The 17660-nt window shown below is 43.2% G+C and overlaps 2 protein-coding genes and 1 long non-coding RNA gene across 5 annotated transcripts in view; 2 read left to right on the top strand and 1 right to left on the bottom strand.

The window, feature by feature from the left end:
- Window positions 1-1075: 1075 nt before the first annotated feature.
- Window positions 1076-2364, bottom strand: LOC135494506 (uncharacterized). The gene is made up of 2 exons (XR_010448394.1): window positions 2291-2364; window positions 1076-1682 (listed from the first exon to the last, which is right to left on the bottom strand). It is a non-coding gene; the product is annotated as an uncharacterized LOC135494506 (long non-coding RNA).
- On the top strand, window positions 2307-5161 carry LOC135494503 (uncharacterized). Of its 2 annotated transcripts, none has more exons than XM_064782544.1 (2): window positions 2307-2394; window positions 3381-5161. In XM_064782544.1, exon 2 carries the CDS (start codon window positions 3392-3394, stop codon window positions 4640-4642), a length of 1251 nt encoding a protein of 416 aa, XP_064638614.1. In that variant the 5' UTR covers window positions 2307-2394; window positions 3381-3391; the 3' UTR covers window positions 4643-5161. The 2 variants fall into 2 exon arrangements, with proteins under 2 accessions (XP_064638614.1, XP_064638613.1); XM_064782543.1 differs by lacking the exon at window positions 2307-2394 and adding an exon at window positions 2971-3183.
- A 1625-nt stretch (window positions 5162-6786) lies between these two features.
- Window positions 6787-17660, top strand: part of LOC135494502 (alpha-1,2-mannosyltransferase ALG9-like) — a 133967-nt gene continuing 123093 nt past the window's right edge. For both annotated transcript variants that reach the window (XR_010448392.1, XM_064782541.1), the window contains exons 1-7: window positions 6787-6847; window positions 8752-8902; window positions 9538-9672; window positions 13959-14029; window positions 14828-15052; window positions 15752-15839; window positions 16419-16524. Coding sequence is in view for 1 of the 2 variants with exons in the window: in XM_064782541.1 (XP_064638611.1) it covers window positions 8795-8902; window positions 9538-9672; window positions 13959-14029; window positions 14828-15052; window positions 15752-15839; window positions 16419-16524 (733 nt within the window). In the remaining variant the exon portion in view is untranslated. The remainder of the gene's footprint in view (window positions 6848-8751; window positions 8903-9537; window positions 9673-13958; window positions 14030-14827; window positions 15053-15751; window positions 15840-16418; window positions 16525-17660) is intronic.

Below are 17660 nucleotides of genomic sequence, written 5' to 3'. Positions count from 1 at the left end.
TTTGGAGAAGGTTGATCGTCTAGTATTTGGAGATGGTTGATCGTCAAGTATTTGGAGATGGTTGATCGTCAAGTATTTGGAGATGGTTGATCGTCAAGTGTGATGTGGCAGCTGGTGGCGGGCCGAGTCAGGGTGGACAGTAGACAGTGGACAGTTCACAATTCACAATCTACTAGGCACAAGTTAATTTTCAGTAGCACAATTCTGAATTCACTAACAGGCTACTCAGTATGAGTAGGACAATGAGGGCCACAGAAAAAAAACCGTCCTGACTTCTAGTATTTTGTCTGGAGATCAGCCTATCATGCTTATCCCTGATCCTGTGACCTTATACTTGAATCATCATAGTTTGCATAGCCTAGTTCATGACAGTCAGCTCGGTGGAAACCCGACGCAATCAACAACGAAAATGAAGCTGTGCAAGTCTACGCATGTACACTGTTACTCACTGTCTACACAGCGATGTATGCTGTTCTGTACACCGGGCTTGTGTGCATGTACATGATGTAAGCCTACTATAACGTTCTGCAACCCACGTGAGGATGAAAAATCGCCATTCCGAATGGCGAATAAAAGTGGTTTTTCCACGTTGGGCGTGTTATGTTTCCTCCTTAGCGACTCCGCTAATAATCATAAATCAATCATAAATCCTCTTGTTAAAGTTCGGTGATGTTTATTTCGCCCAAACTCTATTTCCAAATCATTAGTTGTGGCAGCAATTTTCCGCATGACTTTATCCTTTTCCCTCTCATCCCGGCGACCCCGTATCCTCCCCCTGACCTCCTCCAGACACGGCGGTCCGCTGGTATATGACTCCCAGAGGGAGACACCTGACATTGTCAGTTCTTTCTGGACCCTCTCATATCAGATGGCTTCCCTAATTATATATACTGGACTCAGGACTCGTGGCTCGGCTCCTGAATACTTAAGCGATGGTTACGGGGACACTCTCTCTCTCTTAGTAAGAATTATTATTTGACCATGAAAAATCTTTGCCTGATTACCCGACTCCTCCTAGATGAAGTGTAGATGTCGATTATGAAACCCTGCATACAAAACCAAAGCGACAAATAAATTGCTTCTGATTGAACCATTTTATTGTTTAGCTCTGGGATTCAGATAGCTACAGATATGATTACGGAAATAATCTGAAGTCTTCTACGAATTCTGGTGTCGGTCGATACATCTCGTCTGTGATGCAAAATCTCCAAACAAATCACTTGATATCAAAACAATCGTTGCAGAGACAACCTAGTCCACGTGTGCTTGAGTTGTAATTTGAATCAATCGTTGACTTCAGTGCATTTGGGATGCACTGACCGTGGGATCGATCGTGCATTCGTGAGTCAGGTTAATGCATCTTTTGGATGAACTAAAGTGTCTTGTTTGAAGATAAACCAATCAGATGTAGAGCTGAGCTCCCCCCCCCTTTGTTTGCATCACCATTGGCGTCCTTGGTGACCGTATGGGGCCGTGGTAGTGCGGTTATTGCCGCCCTATGCAGTGACGTCTGCGGTAGCCCTCCTTGGTTACGTGCCAGTAACATGTTGGCTTACGACGACGGATAAATCTGTCGAGGTCCCGTTTAAGAGCGGAATGCTGCTCGAACTTCTCGTCTGCAGCCATTGTGCTCACAATGACGACTAACAACAACAAAGCAATGATTGCGACTCGTGCCATTTCTGTAAGAGAGCAAGAGGTTTTAAAGAAGAGGACTGTGTAGCCCGACCAATTCCTAAGGCGGGATAAACTTCAACTGAAAACGCGTACGCTACTTTTGTGCACCTGAAACCGCGATCGTATGAGCATGGTATAAGCATGGTATGAGGCTAAAACGAATAACATTTTAAACTGCATATGGAACGAAGGGTAATCAACGCACATTTGCATGGTCGCCTATAAACTTAAATCGTGACGTAGGCCTATAGTATATCAAGTCGGCCTATCTCCCGCCATATTGAGACGCTTCAGCGACCATGACGAAAGATTTCGTGCCAAAAGAATGAAAATTACCCTTGCATAAGTGGTTACAGTCGTGACGTAGGCCTATAGTATATCAAGTCGGCCTATCTCCCGCCATATTGAGACGCTTCAGCGACCATGACGAAAGATTTCGTGCCAAAAGAATGAAAATTACCCTTGCATAAGTGGTTACAGGCGTGCGAAACAGTCAATATCTGTTGTTCAGAACAGATGAAATACCAATCAAAACATTCAAAATCTTCATATAGAGATATTAGTAGCATTCATCATCTGAAACATGATAAAGTGGTGTGGCTGGCTGACTTACCTTTAGTTTTGTCGTTCGATGAAGCTGTACGGCAGTAGTTTCCCGAGACTTACCTTTTATAGCGACCTGACACGTCTGTTCCATCTGTGTGTGTCCATCCAAAGGTAAGCAAACAATACACAGACTTTCAAGTGAAGTTGGTTTACGGCTTGTCTGACAAGTATTGTCCGAATATTTGTCTGACATTAGAAATGTCAAGCTTTCGTTGCATTGGGATATGAGTGTCAATTGAGGTGACATGAGTGACTGTACTCGGTACACCGTGCTGCCAGTGGACCGAATCAACAAGTCAAGGCCGTTTATACGGGGCCAAATTGTGTGAAATCTCTCTATTACTATTAAACTGGTCAGGAGCCGTAGTGACATGGTCAACGGCAATGGGATTTTCAAAATTTGAATGGGATTAACGGCAAGAGAAAATGTAACCTATTAAAACCGTAAGGGATAACGTGTGCTCTTGAACAACCGGGTTTTTGCTTTTCACAGACGCAGTGTTGCCACTCGGAAAGCTTGAACGGCTCTTGCAGATTTTACAGTTATTTTTGTTAGTACGCCCGTCTTCGTATAACAAAGTCAATCACTTGATATTCATCATTGAGTTATCGAAGTAGGTCAGTAGGTCTTGCAAATATTTCTGATTAATTTCGTGTCGAATCGATATCGACTGTAAGCAGTCATAATTAGCGTGTGCACAGAAGAGGTCAATGGTGTCCCAACAATCTGCTTTAAAAACAGGACAATCATCTCGTATCGGTTTATGGAGAGATGTTGAAGAGGTTTGCCAAACAACCGTGTGATAATGACGCATAGACAAAATAACTTGTTGCACTCGAAACATTGTTATTGCACGTAAGGATATTTCTCATGACCAGTCCTTTCCGTCAACAGTGGTGGTAAGTTTGTGCTCTCATACGTTTTACGAAAGTGTTCTACTACTGTAAACTCCACCAGGAGGTGTCGTGGCTATCAAGGTGTGCCTCAAAGGCCTGAATTTACTTGAAGCGTATCATTCTCGAAAGTCGCGACGGCACCTGTACAACTGTACAGTAAGCTACTATACGCTAATAATGAGTCTGATGCTTTTCTTCAGTGTCATCAACGATGGGGGATCCGTTCCCAGGACACGCGCGCCCTCCACATCAGCAATACAACGCGAACTCTTCCGTCCACGCAGAAGAACACGAACATGTCTCCATTGGTACCATCGTCCGGAAAGCCTGCACCCTCTTCTCAATCATTCTGACCACAGCCTTGTTCCTACTAATCGGACCTTGTTTGTGCTTTCTTAAAATGGGGCCAGGCGTACGGATACTGATTCTTTGGGTGTGGCTGACTCTCCTAGCAATATTCTTCGGATTTTCACTACGTTTTGTAGTTTTCAATGGAGTAACGCACGTAATTGCACCATTTGATCAGCGACGCCTCGTGGCGAAGACATCTAGTTTATTTTGTGATGCGCTCGAAATAAATAGCACGAAACGGGCCGATTTTTATTCATTTGAGAATAACCCAAGGACAGAAAAAGAACGATTTTCTTACTCAGAACGTCATGAAATTAGATTGACTGTGAATGAATCCGCAACATTTCCTTTCTATCTGCTCCGCGGGAGTGACGTTATCGCAAACGTCACATCCGTGACGCCGATATCGCTGACAATTTTGCGCGGGGAAGACGAACTAAGACGGTGGTGGAAGAGACATTTTGAATCAAAAAGAGACTTAACTGGTACAAAATTCGAAAAAGAGTTTAATTTTGAAAATAATAATGAATTCGTCAGTTTTGTCTTCACCCCTGAGAAGTTCGACCCAGGCGGGGCAGAGAAAGTTGAATTTTCTGTCATATTTTCCGTGAAGCGAACACGAATCGATCTGACAGCAAGCGAAAATTTTTGCAAGAATGTGAAATATTGTTACCTTGACTACAGGTTCAACTCTTATCAAACAGTTATAGTGGACGTGCCTTTCTTCAACCGGTCTGGCAAAGTGCCAGTAAGATATGAAGCAGACGACGACAACGTCGAATATCGCGAGAGCGGAATTCTGGTCGCGCCACCTACAGGAAAATTTCGAAATGACCTTGATAAAAAGGACGAAAGTGACAGGAATAATGCGCAAAATGTTATTGAAACCAGAGACCAAAAACCAATTCCGTATTTATACTATAGATGTGCGCCAAATATTTATATATACTTGTTTTTGTTTCTACTCGTGCCAGTGGCGCTTGGGAGTTTAGGTTCTGGCATCATTTACGCCTGTCAGAGAGCGCAGGGGAGACCAGAAGAATATACCCCCATCTTGGCAAAACATTCTAAAGATCCTATTAGGAAATACAGCAATGTTTGGCTTTATTGAAAATGAAATATGATGTTAAAAAGATAGCAGGAGTGTCTCGAGATAATCCCGGTGTTGCAGTGAAAATATCCCCCTGTAAAAGTGTGCGGCCCTATTGTTTTCTAATGGATTACTGTACATGTGTATGTTTCAATAGAGACCTTGATAGTCAATATCGGAGAAGCGCATAATGGATTTCTTTATTACCAGGGCATTCTATCCTAGGACATTTCAAACGTTTACACCTCCTGTGTAACGTCTGTTCCCCATATGTGAGTGTTTCCATGACAGAACCGCTAGAGAGTCCATGACTTTTCAATGAAAGGGGGGACATAGAAATACGCGTCAATCTATCTTTCAGCGTTCCCAAGCAATGAGAGAACTCAGAATCCGCAACACTAAAAAAAATTACACAATGGTGTAACAGCTTTGAATGTCCTGGGAAGAAGTGTCCTTATAGGTTTCATCATCCAGATTACATGTGTATCTCGAGGCAATAGTATATTAAATTTATGTGAGAAGTTGTATTGTAAACTACAAGCTTGACTTTTTTATCGTCAAGAAAAAAACAACGAGTCTAAGCATGCATCCTGAGCTTGTGGGGCTTTCACTGAGTACTGTACTTTCCTCCCTTACACCGGATAAAGTCCGAAGTATCCAAAAACACTTACTTGCCAGAATCGCCGGACATCGCATGGTAAAGAACGAGTCTTTTCAGACTGTTTTCGTGCAGTGCTATTTTCTCGGGAGAGTCGGCCGGACGGCCCCTGGTGGCATTACACTATAGGTTTCAGAAAAGACCCAAGAAAAGGGCTCTAGGAAAATTCGTCCCCGGATAATTCGTCCCCGGAAAACTCGTCCCCGGAAAATTCTTCCCTTAGGAAAATTCGTCCCTGGAAAATTCGTCCCCGAGGAAAATTCGTCCCTGGAAAATTCGTCCCCAGATAATTCGTCCCCGCGGATAATTCGTCCCTGGAAAATTCGTCCCTGAGGAAAATTCGTCCCCGGAATATACGTCCCCGAGGATAATTCGTCCCCGGAAAATTTAACAAAAGTTAAAAGTTTCTGACATTACTTTCCAGTAATAACTACTACCTACTCCTTTCGACTTTTCTCATTCAGTGTTATATCTCTATTTACTACCCTACTAGCTAGTTACCTACTCCACTTTTTTCATAGTAGGTAGAGGTAGGCAGGCGAAATAATTTTTTTTTTCTTCAAATAAGTATTTTTACTGGTCAGAATGAAAGAAAAGCTCTAAATTCTTCAATAAAATATTTTGCCTGCCTACCTCTACCTACTATAAAAATAGTGGGGTAGGTAACTAGTAAAGAGTAATTAGTAAAGAGAGATGTCACACTGAATGAGAAAAATCGAAAGTAGTAGTTATTACTACAGTCCATTCGACAAGACTTAAGGGTCTTAGAAAGTAAAGTCAGAAACTTTCAACTTTGTAAAATTTTCTGGGGACGAATTATTCTCGGGGACAAATTTTCCTAGGGGACGAATTATCCTCGGGGACGAATTATCCGGGGACGAATTTTCCTTGGGGACGAATTATCCTCGGGGACGAATTATCCGGGGACGAATTTTCCTAGGGGACGAATTATCCGGGGACGAATTTTCCTTGGGGACGAATTATCCGGGGACGAATTTGCGGGGACGAATTTTCCGGGGACGAATTATCCGGGGACGAATTTTCCTGTAACCCAAGAAAAGACACACGACCAAATAGTATTTCAAAGACTCAAAGCAGAAGATAGAATATCTTGACAATAAATCGAATTATTATTGAATATCAAACCAAATCCCGGGACTAAATTACCATAATGGGACCCAAAATATCATGTTCAGAGACAATATCCGACGGTCAAATGGATGGAATCCCGGTCAATTTGGAATGGAAGTTTACCATTCATCTATAAATTAGGTCAGCCTCGTTTGCAGGTTAACCCATTACCAGTAATATGCTCAACATACTAAAAATTCTCAGAATAAACTAGCAGATATCCAAATTGTCTGTAGGCTAAGATAAATAAGTTTATATCTGTAGAGGTAATTATATGCTTTGTTTGTTTAAACGAACAAATAAGTAGATAATGTAAAATCAAATCTCTCCTGGAAACGAGGTTGCAGACGATCAATCATGGCTTCCACCACGCGAGGTCGAGAAAGAGGAAAATCTCTCCGTGAAAAACGCCGTGAGTACAAAGAAGAAAAGAAAGGGTATGTTAAGAACATGATGATTAACTAGATAATTACTTTGTGCAACAGGAAAACTAAACATCTAAGGCAACAGCAAATGCAGTTCCTCGAAAATGGTCTTTGAATGTGAGCGGTTCCCTACTACTTCAAAAACAACCCAGTCAGGCCAGCCAGTGCATCATGGCATTATCATGCAGGACTAGGCTATGCTATGCACTAGGCCTAACCAATTTAAATTTGTACATGCCACAGCATATAGCAGTACCGCCCATGTGCATGGGAACTGCACAAGGGCCAGGGGGCACTGACTCCCCCTGCAGGCGCAGACTGAGGCCTGCCCTGGGAGGGACTGGGTGGGTCAGGTCACTCCGATCTGACACTGGAGTGATACTGATATAGTGCATGAGTGTGTTGGTTGTATTCATTCCCATCACCGCGACCAGGGGTCATCCCCGTGATGGGCCATATGTGGATGCACGTAGCTTACTGCTTTAATTCAGCAGAATCATTAGAAAGACATTAGAAATAGAAGCCCTTAGCTGAGGGTAGGTATCCAGTCGGAACGGCCCCTGGTCAAAACGGCCCCGCTTTGGCCCCGAGTCAAAACGGCCCCGGGTCAAAACGGCCCTGGATCAAAACGGCCCTTGGTAGTTTCGTGGTAGTAACCTATCTGAACTAGATAACTTTTTTTACTGCGTGCGTGTAACCAACCAGCGGTAACGAGATAAGAAAGCAGATGTTATTATTGTTATGCACTTTTAAAACTTAGAAGTTGCGTCATCTGGTTTTTGGCCTGTTCGCCCATATTATTGTTATTATTATTAATCTTCTCTACATTATTCTCTATATGTAGGGCTATGTAGGTCTACACCATCGAACTTTATTCAGGTCCGTGATCACACAGAAAAATATAAGATCATTAATTAAGCAAGGGGAATTAATCAAGGCTACTTTTCGTGATATTTGCTGAGGTTCCTTTTACCTTTAACTTGGCAACACCGAATCTGCAATACGGGTATCAGCCAGAAAAAGCTGTAAAATTGGACCAAGCGATCAGCTGGATGTGCCAACCGTGTCAACAGAAAAGTTACAGCCGGCTTAGCGTTGGGGAGCCCCAGGGAGAGAGTACACGATTGTCGCTGCAAAACGATGCTGAGTTACAAGCCGCCATGAACCAGTGGGTTGAAGATGAGCAAGAAGTTCTGGAAGACGACGAGCCACCACCAGACGTAGACTTCGACATGCCAAGTGAAACTGAGCTACAGCTTATTGTCGACGAGTATATTGATGAGCAGCACCGGGGAGAACAGAGCACCAGCAGTGACCCCACCCTCGGCGAATTCGAAATTCCATCCGTTGCCCCAAATTCGGACGGTTATATGGACTAAATGCGATTTGAACTGTGATTTGAACTGTAATTTGAACTATACAACTATATAAAATCCATACTATAATATATAATATAATAAAAAATATACATGTATACTATATAAAAGACTCATTATTATTATTATACTTGCGCTTGCTCTATAGACCCTGCCATCAAAGACTTTAAAAGTATCTCTTGAAAAGATTTCCTCAGGATGGAATACTATCAGCTGACACCCTCAACTACCCTTTGCTCAGGGCGGTACAGGGCCGTTTTGACCCGGGGCCGTTTTGACTCGGGGCCGTTTTGACTCTATTAAAGCGGGGCCGTTTTGACCAGGGGCCGTTCTGACTGGTAAGCTGAGGGTATAGGCCCCGCTTAACCTGTGCGTATACCAGTACCGGTTAGGCTGGGGTACCTGAAACAGAAACGGCCCTTGCCCAGATACGCCCGCATCACCTAGGGTCTGCCCAACAAACCATCTTTACAATAGATCTTCACAGTAAAAAACGCCAGACAATGGCTCGAGAGGCATTCATGTTTTATTGCTTTTTAGGGCAACTGAGGAGCCAGATGTCCCTGCTCCTTATCAACCATGGATGCCTTCTGGTTACACGGCTTTCAAGGCCTTGATGTCAGCCCGTCTCTGTGCTGCCATCTGGAGTAACCTTTCGGATTGTGATGAAACCTACAATTACTGGGAACCAGTGAGTATTAAGATGAAAAGAATTTCAGTTCAGTGAAATTTGGCTGGACGTACAGTTGAACTTCTCTCCAAGACTCTTTAAGTCTAATAAGTGCAGCCTTCAGACTGACACATGCTGTCCTTATTTGGGAGGCGTCCTGAATACAGAGGTCAAATTGTAGAGAAACAACCTATTTGGGACCAAAACCTGACTGTCCCTAAATGGAGAGGGTGTCCTGGTAAAACAACCAATAATGATTGACAGTTAGTATCAATTTGTGTTCTAATACGCCTCAAACTTTGATATCAATTAAGTGTTGGCATAATCTACCAAGAGTTAGCTTTTGATACCGGTACATTCCATACCAACCAAAGAGGTTACAGTTGGCTCACCAAAACCTCGGTAGTCAAAACGATGCTAAAACGTAATCCATTATAAAACTAAAACATACCCTTTTACACCAGGCGGAGGAAGTCATTGTGGGCCCAAACAAACCTAAATATAGGCACAACGAACAAAAGATCATGTGGTGTGCGACGACCATGCAGTCTTTTGTTTGTGTGGCCTTCAGTGGCTTCCTCCACCTGGTGTGAGGGCCTCTATTGTAACCAAGGCATTCTAGAACTTGAACTGTAGATGCCTCATGCTGTTTTCAGGCTCACTATCTCCTGTATGGGAAAGGATTCCAAACATGGGAGTACTCCCCAATCTATGCCATCAGGTCCTATGCATACCTGTGGCTCCATGTTCTACCACTGAAGGTTTATGTGGGCGCATTTCTCCCTAATAAGGTAAGGCAATGATGGTGGGTCATACTAAACAGCGTCCACCAGGTTTAAAAGTTTATTTAAGTTCTTAGGTGATTAACCCTATTTAATTAACCCATTCAGTGCTGGTAGATTTTGAGGGGGCAACTTTCTGTCTTCAAAAAGTTACGAGGGTAAGTGCCCCCTATCATTTCATGAATGTGAAGTACTGCTGCAAGTATTGGCTGCTAAAAATACAATGTACTTAGAATTTTCATTCTCACCAGTCATGCAAATTAGGTCTTGGGAAAAAAATTAATATGTAAAGAGCAAGCTGTAGTGAACTCACACAACTGTATGTCCTAGCAGACGATTTTTAAATACATGATGTCCCACACCCGCACTTCAGTGGCGCCGGTGTGAATAAATCTACTTGTGTGAATGGTCAATGGCTCATGACGTAATGAAATAATTGCGTCACGAGGAAGGAAACAATGGGATTCACGTCCAACGTCGTAACTGTGGGTGCGGCACGTCATGAATGCAGGATCGGCCAATGCGCGGCCCATATGGAATGCGACAAAGCTGTACCGGAACCAGAATTGTCATGGGTCTGCACAAATTTTTTCAGATTCGATGGACATGATGGATATATGAATTTTGTTTACACTTTACATACAGTGTATAGCTTACCAGTCAGAACGGCCCCTGGTCAAAACGGCCCCCGCTTTAATAGAGTCAAAACGGCCCCGGGTCAAAACGGCCCTGGGTCAAATGGGCACCTATAGCGGCGGAGAGTGTAGGGTATCGTGTGAAGTGGGCGGGTATAGTTGAGTGTATAGTTGAGGCGGTTTAGGGATAAGTATTTTTAGGGGTGGGAACTTCGATCCTGTGATCTAGACCTCAAGAATTTGTAGTCTTTATTCATTCTTAGTACTGTTTGCATGCTTGGCAATGTTTATTCAGAAGTACTTAGTAGATCGAGGGGCTTTTTGTCTGGGCCACAGTCATGCATGCCGATCAACCGTTGTATATCCATACTTCTAAATGAGAAAGAAATGAGAAATGATAAGACTTTAGGATCTATATGAATCGCCGGTTAGTTGGCATGCAGTCATGAATTGCATCATCATTCATAGTCAAATTGAAGACAAATCAATACGGAATACCTGTTTCGTTTTAACTCATACTTAGTAGTTTATTATCAATTATACCGGTAATGATAACATTTACATGCAGTCGTCACTGTTACAGTTCATCAAATCAAATCAAAACATATAAAATACAGCCAGAGAATAAAACCATATCACACTTGTTCATATGCACTTGTTATCTTAAAACAATATGTTTTTATTACCAAAATGTAACCATCATTCCATGACTTAGACGACAGAGTCTAGAGCAAGCGCATGAAAAAGTTCAAAGCACATTCCATTTGACCGTTTTACGTACTTGGGGCAACGAGATGTGAGCACGTACGGAGCAGCTGTCGGGCGTTCTTCTTTCCTTTGATGTAATCCTCCCAAACTGCGAAGAGTTTTCCCTCGATTTGGCGGTATTGGGCTCGTATTGGGCTACGTTCCATTGCATCATCATTCATAGTCAAATTGAAGACAAATCAATACGGAATACCTGTTTCGTTTTAACTCATACTTAGTAGTTTATTATCAATTATACCGGTAATGATAACATTTACATGCAGTCGTCACTGTTACAGTTCATCAAATCAAAGGTAAGGCAAAGCGTTTTCCTGACATCAAGACGAACATAAGCGGGACTTCATGTCGTCACCTTGTCGAACGAAATCATGGACGCTGAGCAGTTGTGTGAAGGGCTCCTTGACGACCTTGAATGTACCATCAATGTACCAAGTTTTCGACTCCGTCAGCAACTGGATCATCTGCGTTGTTGCGAAAATGATGTGCCGCTTTCCGTCTACTCGAATGTCTTCACGCAAAAAGTCTTCGGGAATGTGCGTTTCGTCAAGATCGAATTCGAGGTCTTTTCGGTTCAGCTGGGCGCATTTTCTGCCGGAAACGATTCGCCGCTCTTGCCAAGTTGACGGGGTTTTGAAGCGCTTCCAATGGCGCTGTTCTCGTCTGTATGTCTTTGTTCAGGAACACCTGGTTTACAATTTCTGCAGCAGGCGTGAAGATCTCTTTGGCTGCTGACTTCTTGATCTCTATTGCCACATTCGTTGCAATGGCAGCCCCTAGCTTGCCGGGATGGACGTGGCTGCTGACTTCTTGATCTCTATTGCCACATTCGTTGCAATGGCAGCCCCTAGCTTGCCGGGATGGACGTGGGGTAGACTGCCTCGTATAAAGTTGGAACCTTTCTGGAGCACCGTGGCCTTGCACCAGACATTCTTGTTACGCACGCTACATCTCCAGGTCCGGTTCCCGTTCTGTCTCTTTGTGGCCTTCACTGTGTATAGGTAACCATGACTGTCAGCAAGCTTTTCTTTTCCTTTCTGTGAGCCATTGTGGATTATTTCGTACGGTGCAGGTGCTGCAGCTCTGTCGTACGGCAATGGGTCTGGTTCTCGCATTGAAGACTCTTGAAGGACGGATGGGATATCAAATTCGCCGAGGGTGGGGTCAATATACTCGTCGACCACCATCTGCAGCTCTGCTTCACTTGGCATGCCATGGTCTACGTCTACGTCTGGAGGTGGCTCGTCCTGGTGCTGCTCGGCAATATACTCGTCGACCGCCATCTGTAGCTCTGCTTCACTTGGCATGCCGTGGTCTAGGTCTACGTCTGGTGGTGGCTCGTCGTCTTCCAGTACTTCTTGATGAACTCAGCCCATTCGTTCATGATGACCTGTAACGTGGAAGTGTTTTGCAGTGACAATCGTGTGCTCTCGCCCTGGGGCTCCCCAACACTAAGGCGGCTGTAACTTCTTGCCTGACACCGTTGGCACCTCCAGCTGATCGCATTCCCCAGCTTGACAGCGGCACGGTACTCTTTCTGGCTGATACCCGTGTTGCAGATTCGGTGTTGCCACTGGTCACATCCTTCGCACTGGAGGCCATGTTGTCGTCTCTTCACTTGCTTGCGGCAGGAGATGCAGGGATCCTCTTCTGTCATAGTAAGGTGTTGATGAAAGTAGCGTCGAGTTGTAGCAGCAATGAAGTCTTGGAATAAACTGATGAAGATCTTGAGAATTCTGGGGGTTTATATAGTCATCGTGACGAGATGATAAAATGAACAGTACTCATTCTTGAATTAGGTCCCGTCTGCAATTAGTAATCGTTCCTTTATTGTTAATCGAAATATCAAAGAGACAGTGAATTCGCATCACCTTTGGCATGTGATTAGTGTTCGCAATTAGCTCTAATTAGCCGCAATATCAAAGAGACAGTGAATTCGCATCACCTTTGGCATGTGATTAGTGTTCGCAATTAGCTCCAATTAGCTGCAAGATCAAAGAGACAGTGAATTCGCATCACCTTTGGCATGTGATTAGTGTTCGCAATTAGCTCTAATTAGCCGCAATATCAAAGAGACAGGGAATTCGCATCACCTTTGGCATGTGATCACTGTTCACAATGAGCTCAGTCACACGATTAAAGAGACAGTGCGATCCCTCTCCACTCTATATGTATTTGGTCAGATGTAAAATTATTGAACAAAATAGATGTCTAGAAGTTAAAGGTAAAAGGAACCTCAGCAAATATCACGAAAAGTAGCCTTGATTAATTCCCCTTGCTTAATTAATGATCTTATATTTTTCTGTGTGATCACGGACCTGAATAAAGTTCGATGGTGTAGACCTACATTAGCCCTACATATAGAGAATAATGTAGAGAAGATTAATAATAATAACAATAATATGGGCGAACAGGCCAAAAACCAGATAACGCAACTTCTAAGTTTTAAAAGTGCATAACATCTGCTTTCTTATCTCGTTGCCACTGGTTACACACACGCAGTAAAAAAAGTTATCTAGTTCAGATAGGTTACTACCACTAAACTACCAAGGGCCGTTTTGACCCGGGGCCGTTTTGACTCGGGGCCGTTTTGACTCTATTTAAAGCGGGGCCGTTTTGACCAGGGGCCGTTCTGACTGGATACCAGTGTATACATACGTACCCATTACACTCACTACGTTGTGTGAGTGATAACAATTTGTAGTCCGAACTTTAAAAATATTCTATCATTCTGAGTGAATAATGTCAGTCAACAGCAACACATGCTTTTGATATATTGTAAAATCAGAAAAGATAAATGCTAGCTATTTTCTGTTTAAAAAAGTGATAGTGATATAATTATGTACATCACAGGGCAATAATTGTTTTGATCAGAGACTTTGTTCTTCCTTCCAGATCTTGGTGTTCTACTTTATGCGATGCATCTTAGGATTTTCATGTGCACTCTGTGAAGTTTACTTCTATAAGTAAGTATTGCCACTACAGTAGAACCTCTCTATCAAGGACACCCTCGTGACTGAAAACTGCTGTCCTTAATAGGGAGGTGTCCTGATTAGAGAGGTCTAATTGAATGGAAAGATCCAATTTGGGACCAAATCAAGTGTCCTTAATAGGGAGGTTGTCCTTTATAGACAGGTGTCCGCTAAGGGAGGTTCCACTGTACTTAGTAGACTTCATAAGATAAGATAAGATAAGATAAGATAAACTTTATTTTTCATCGGTATGGGAATACATAAAAAACGTGAGCTGTGGTGGGCTCTTCAACCAATATCTAACATGATTAAAATAACAAAAGAATAAATAATACAGAGTTATCACAAGATTAATTTACAAATAGTAAAACAATAGCCCTACAGGTGTCTCTAAAAGGCAATAGTACAAACACAGTTTAAAAAGCACACATAGCACATTTACATTTATCACCCTTCCAAGTTAATAAAAGTTTACGAAAAATGGTAAAATTATTGGCCTCACGGATATGGTATGGCAGGTCATTCCAAATCCGTGAGGCTTCATATATAAAACTATTTTTACCATATGATATACTGTTAAAATGATTGATCTGCACATTATGGCTACGAAGGTTGTGCGAGATTTCTTTTTCTTTTATGAGGTTCAACAAGTAGGAGGGTCTTTGTTTTTCTAGGATTTTGTACACTTCTTCAGCAATAGTTCTCTGTCTGCGTAAATGTAAAAAAAACCCTTTCAGTCCCATGTTACAGCCCCTTTTCAGACCCAATTATTTACGTCTTTTTTTATTCCAGAGGGGTGTGTCGTCAATTCGGAGCCAACACCGGGCGCCTAGCTCTATGCATTCTCCTCCTGAGCACCGGGATGTTCATCTCCTGTTCTGCGTTCCTCCCCAGCAGCTTTGCCATGTACATGACCATGCTCGCCATGGGAGGCTGGTTCCTAAACCATACGTGGGCGGCCATTCTGGCTGTCGCAGCAAGCACCATCATTGGCTGGCCGTTTGCCGGCATTATTGGGTGAGTTGCTGTAGGCTTGCGATTAACCATCAGGTCGGTGGACTGTTTTCAATTCAGGTAGTTTGTGGATGTACTCATTTCATTCTAATGTTTCCTTGTGTTTACACAAAAAAAAGGTCATGATAAGTGAGAAGTTGGCACACAACCCCCACTGGCCGCCAGAAATCTAACTTGTTTCAATCGAACTCCATTGGATGCCTGCATCAGCCTGATGTGCTACCAATTCAGCCAAGCTTGGAGTCAGCGGTGAGGCTATAGCCAATCAGCTGGCATTTTAGGGTCACATGATCAGGCTATAAACTTGAACAAAGATGGGCAACAGTTGCGGCAAAAGTTGCCACAGACATTCCCACAGACTTGCAGGTCTGGCAGCAAGAGTTGTTCTGTTGAAAACCTTTGGACACTGGAGTTGGCAGCAGTGTGTTGCAAGCTTATCGTACAAACCTTCGCTTTGGCTGCCTGTGCATACCTTTTGCACAGAAGATCAATGTAAGCTATGTGCGACCTACGCAGAGATGTGTGCGCAGCCCCGTGTGTAAGCTTACGCAAAAACCAAAGTATAGGTTGTACACAGCTTACAGGAAGCAGAAGGTATGCTAGTTGTGACAGAGACTGTGTGTGTGTGCAATTCTGTTATTAGAGTGGAAGATATTTCTTGATTTACATTTTAAAACTTAATCCTAGATATCTTTGTTTCAGAGTGCCGATTGCAATTGACATTATCTGGAGGCAGAAAAATGTGTTTTATTTCATCCAGTGGTGTGCCATTGCCATCTTCTTGTTTTTGGTGAGTCATATATAATTTCTGTTATTATTGAGTTAGGACAAGAAAAATAGATTGATTGTTTCGTGCCTTTGCCTGCATCGATCAGACGAGAAACAATTTATAAAGTGTCCTTGCCTTACAATTTACATGTGTCTTCTCCAGAAACAGTGGGCTGTGACTGTTCAAGGGTAGGGAAAGATGAAGAGTTGGACCCGAATGGCCTGGTGATCCAAGTCGTCGAAGTTGATGGTTTGAGACTTTGGGTAGCTTGTGGCTGTTCAATTCAAAAGATGCCAGCTTTCATGGTACAGACTTCCTTTCCACCAGATTGGAGTTTGGTGATACAGTTTCTCACTGTTTTTGCTAGTTGTTTCACCCACCACCTTTTGGTGTTGGTTGACTAACCCAACCACGGCAAGGTTGGAGCTAATATGACAGCTCTACCCAGTGGTTTTTGATGAGACAACCAATACCAATGGTGAAGTACCCATTTCAACTGTAGGCAAGACACCAAGGCAAAACTATAGAGTGTGTTGAAATAACTCTGCAGTTTTCTAATCCAATTCAGCCATGCATCTCTAATACCTTTCGTCCTTTCAGCTTCCAGTCACCATCATAGACAGCCAGCTCTATGGTAAAATAGTCATTGCACCACTGAATATAGTCTTATACAACATCTTTAGTGATCATGGTCCCAACATCTATGGTAAGTGCAGCCATCACATTTTGCAATGATCTGTTTTGCTATACTGTATTTGTGTGTGGAGACCTGATTTTCGTTCCATGCAGAGTTGGCTGGTCCCTTCCGACTTCGGTTGGTGATGGTGATTTTGGAGTCTCCATCTCTTAGATGTCTTGCTGTCCAAGGTGAACCAGTGAAATCCATGCGGGCAGGTCGTTCGAAGTGTTCCTTCTCCTAGACTGGTTCCTTGCGAAGACCGAGTAGCCAGTCTCCCCCCAAGAATTCTGAAGAACAACAAGTTTTACCAAACAAAAAAAGTGCTTCTTTCTCTTCCTAATCTGCTACATGAATAATCCTACTACACTGCGTGCCACACTATTATGCATTGCCTATATTTTGAGAGTTCCTGCAATTGATTGGGATTATATTTTAACAATGCATACCACATGATTCATTGATCATATACATTCATTATTCATGCCATAAAATGCTCCTTGGATAATAACCACAATAGAAATTGAGGAAAGATTGTATAACGGATGTGCCACACTATTATGCAAGTAAGGGCTCAAGGACATTTGGCAGTGTGTACTGGCCATTTACTCAGTCTAGGCCTCACCATGGGTAGGAAAAGGGACCTAGACAGTACAGAGAAGGCGAAAATTGTCAAGTGTTTGGCGGAAGGATGCTCTTCACTCGAAATTTCCAAGATTATTCATCGTGACCATAGGACAGTGAAAAAGTTTGTGAATGACAGCCAACATGTCCGAACAAGAGTCGATAAACCATCCAGGAGGGTGTTGTCTGGTCGTGATTTGGCAGCTGTGAAGAGAGAAATGTCCAGAAAGCCAATTAGTACAAGCGCTCAAATATTTCAAGCGGCTAGACTGCCACATGTTTCAAGGTCAACAAGATGTCGTGCCCTCAGGAGCGTCGGAAAAGTGGTGAAAGTGAAAACGAGGCCCCCTCTGAACAAGAGACACAAGGAAAAACGCATTGAGTGGTGTAAAAAGTACCTGAAACAGGATTTTAGCAAGGTGATCTGGTCTGACGAGATGCGCGCAACCCTTGATGGACCTGATGGCTGGGCCAGAGGCTGGCTGATGGAAGGTGGAACTGCCCCGGTGAGGTTCAAACGCCAGCAAGGAGGAGGAGGCATC

Source organism: Lineus longissimus, chromosome 10, assembly GCF_910592395.1.
Source record: "Lineus longissimus chromosome 10, tnLinLong1.2, whole genome shotgun sequence".
In the NCBI taxonomy this organism is placed as follows: domain Eukaryota; kingdom Metazoa; phylum Nemertea; class Pilidiophora; order Heteronemertea; family Lineidae; genus Lineus; species Lineus longissimus.
The sequence above is the reverse complement of the archived record's forward strand: the minus strand, read 5'-3'. Positions and strand labels throughout refer to the sequence as shown.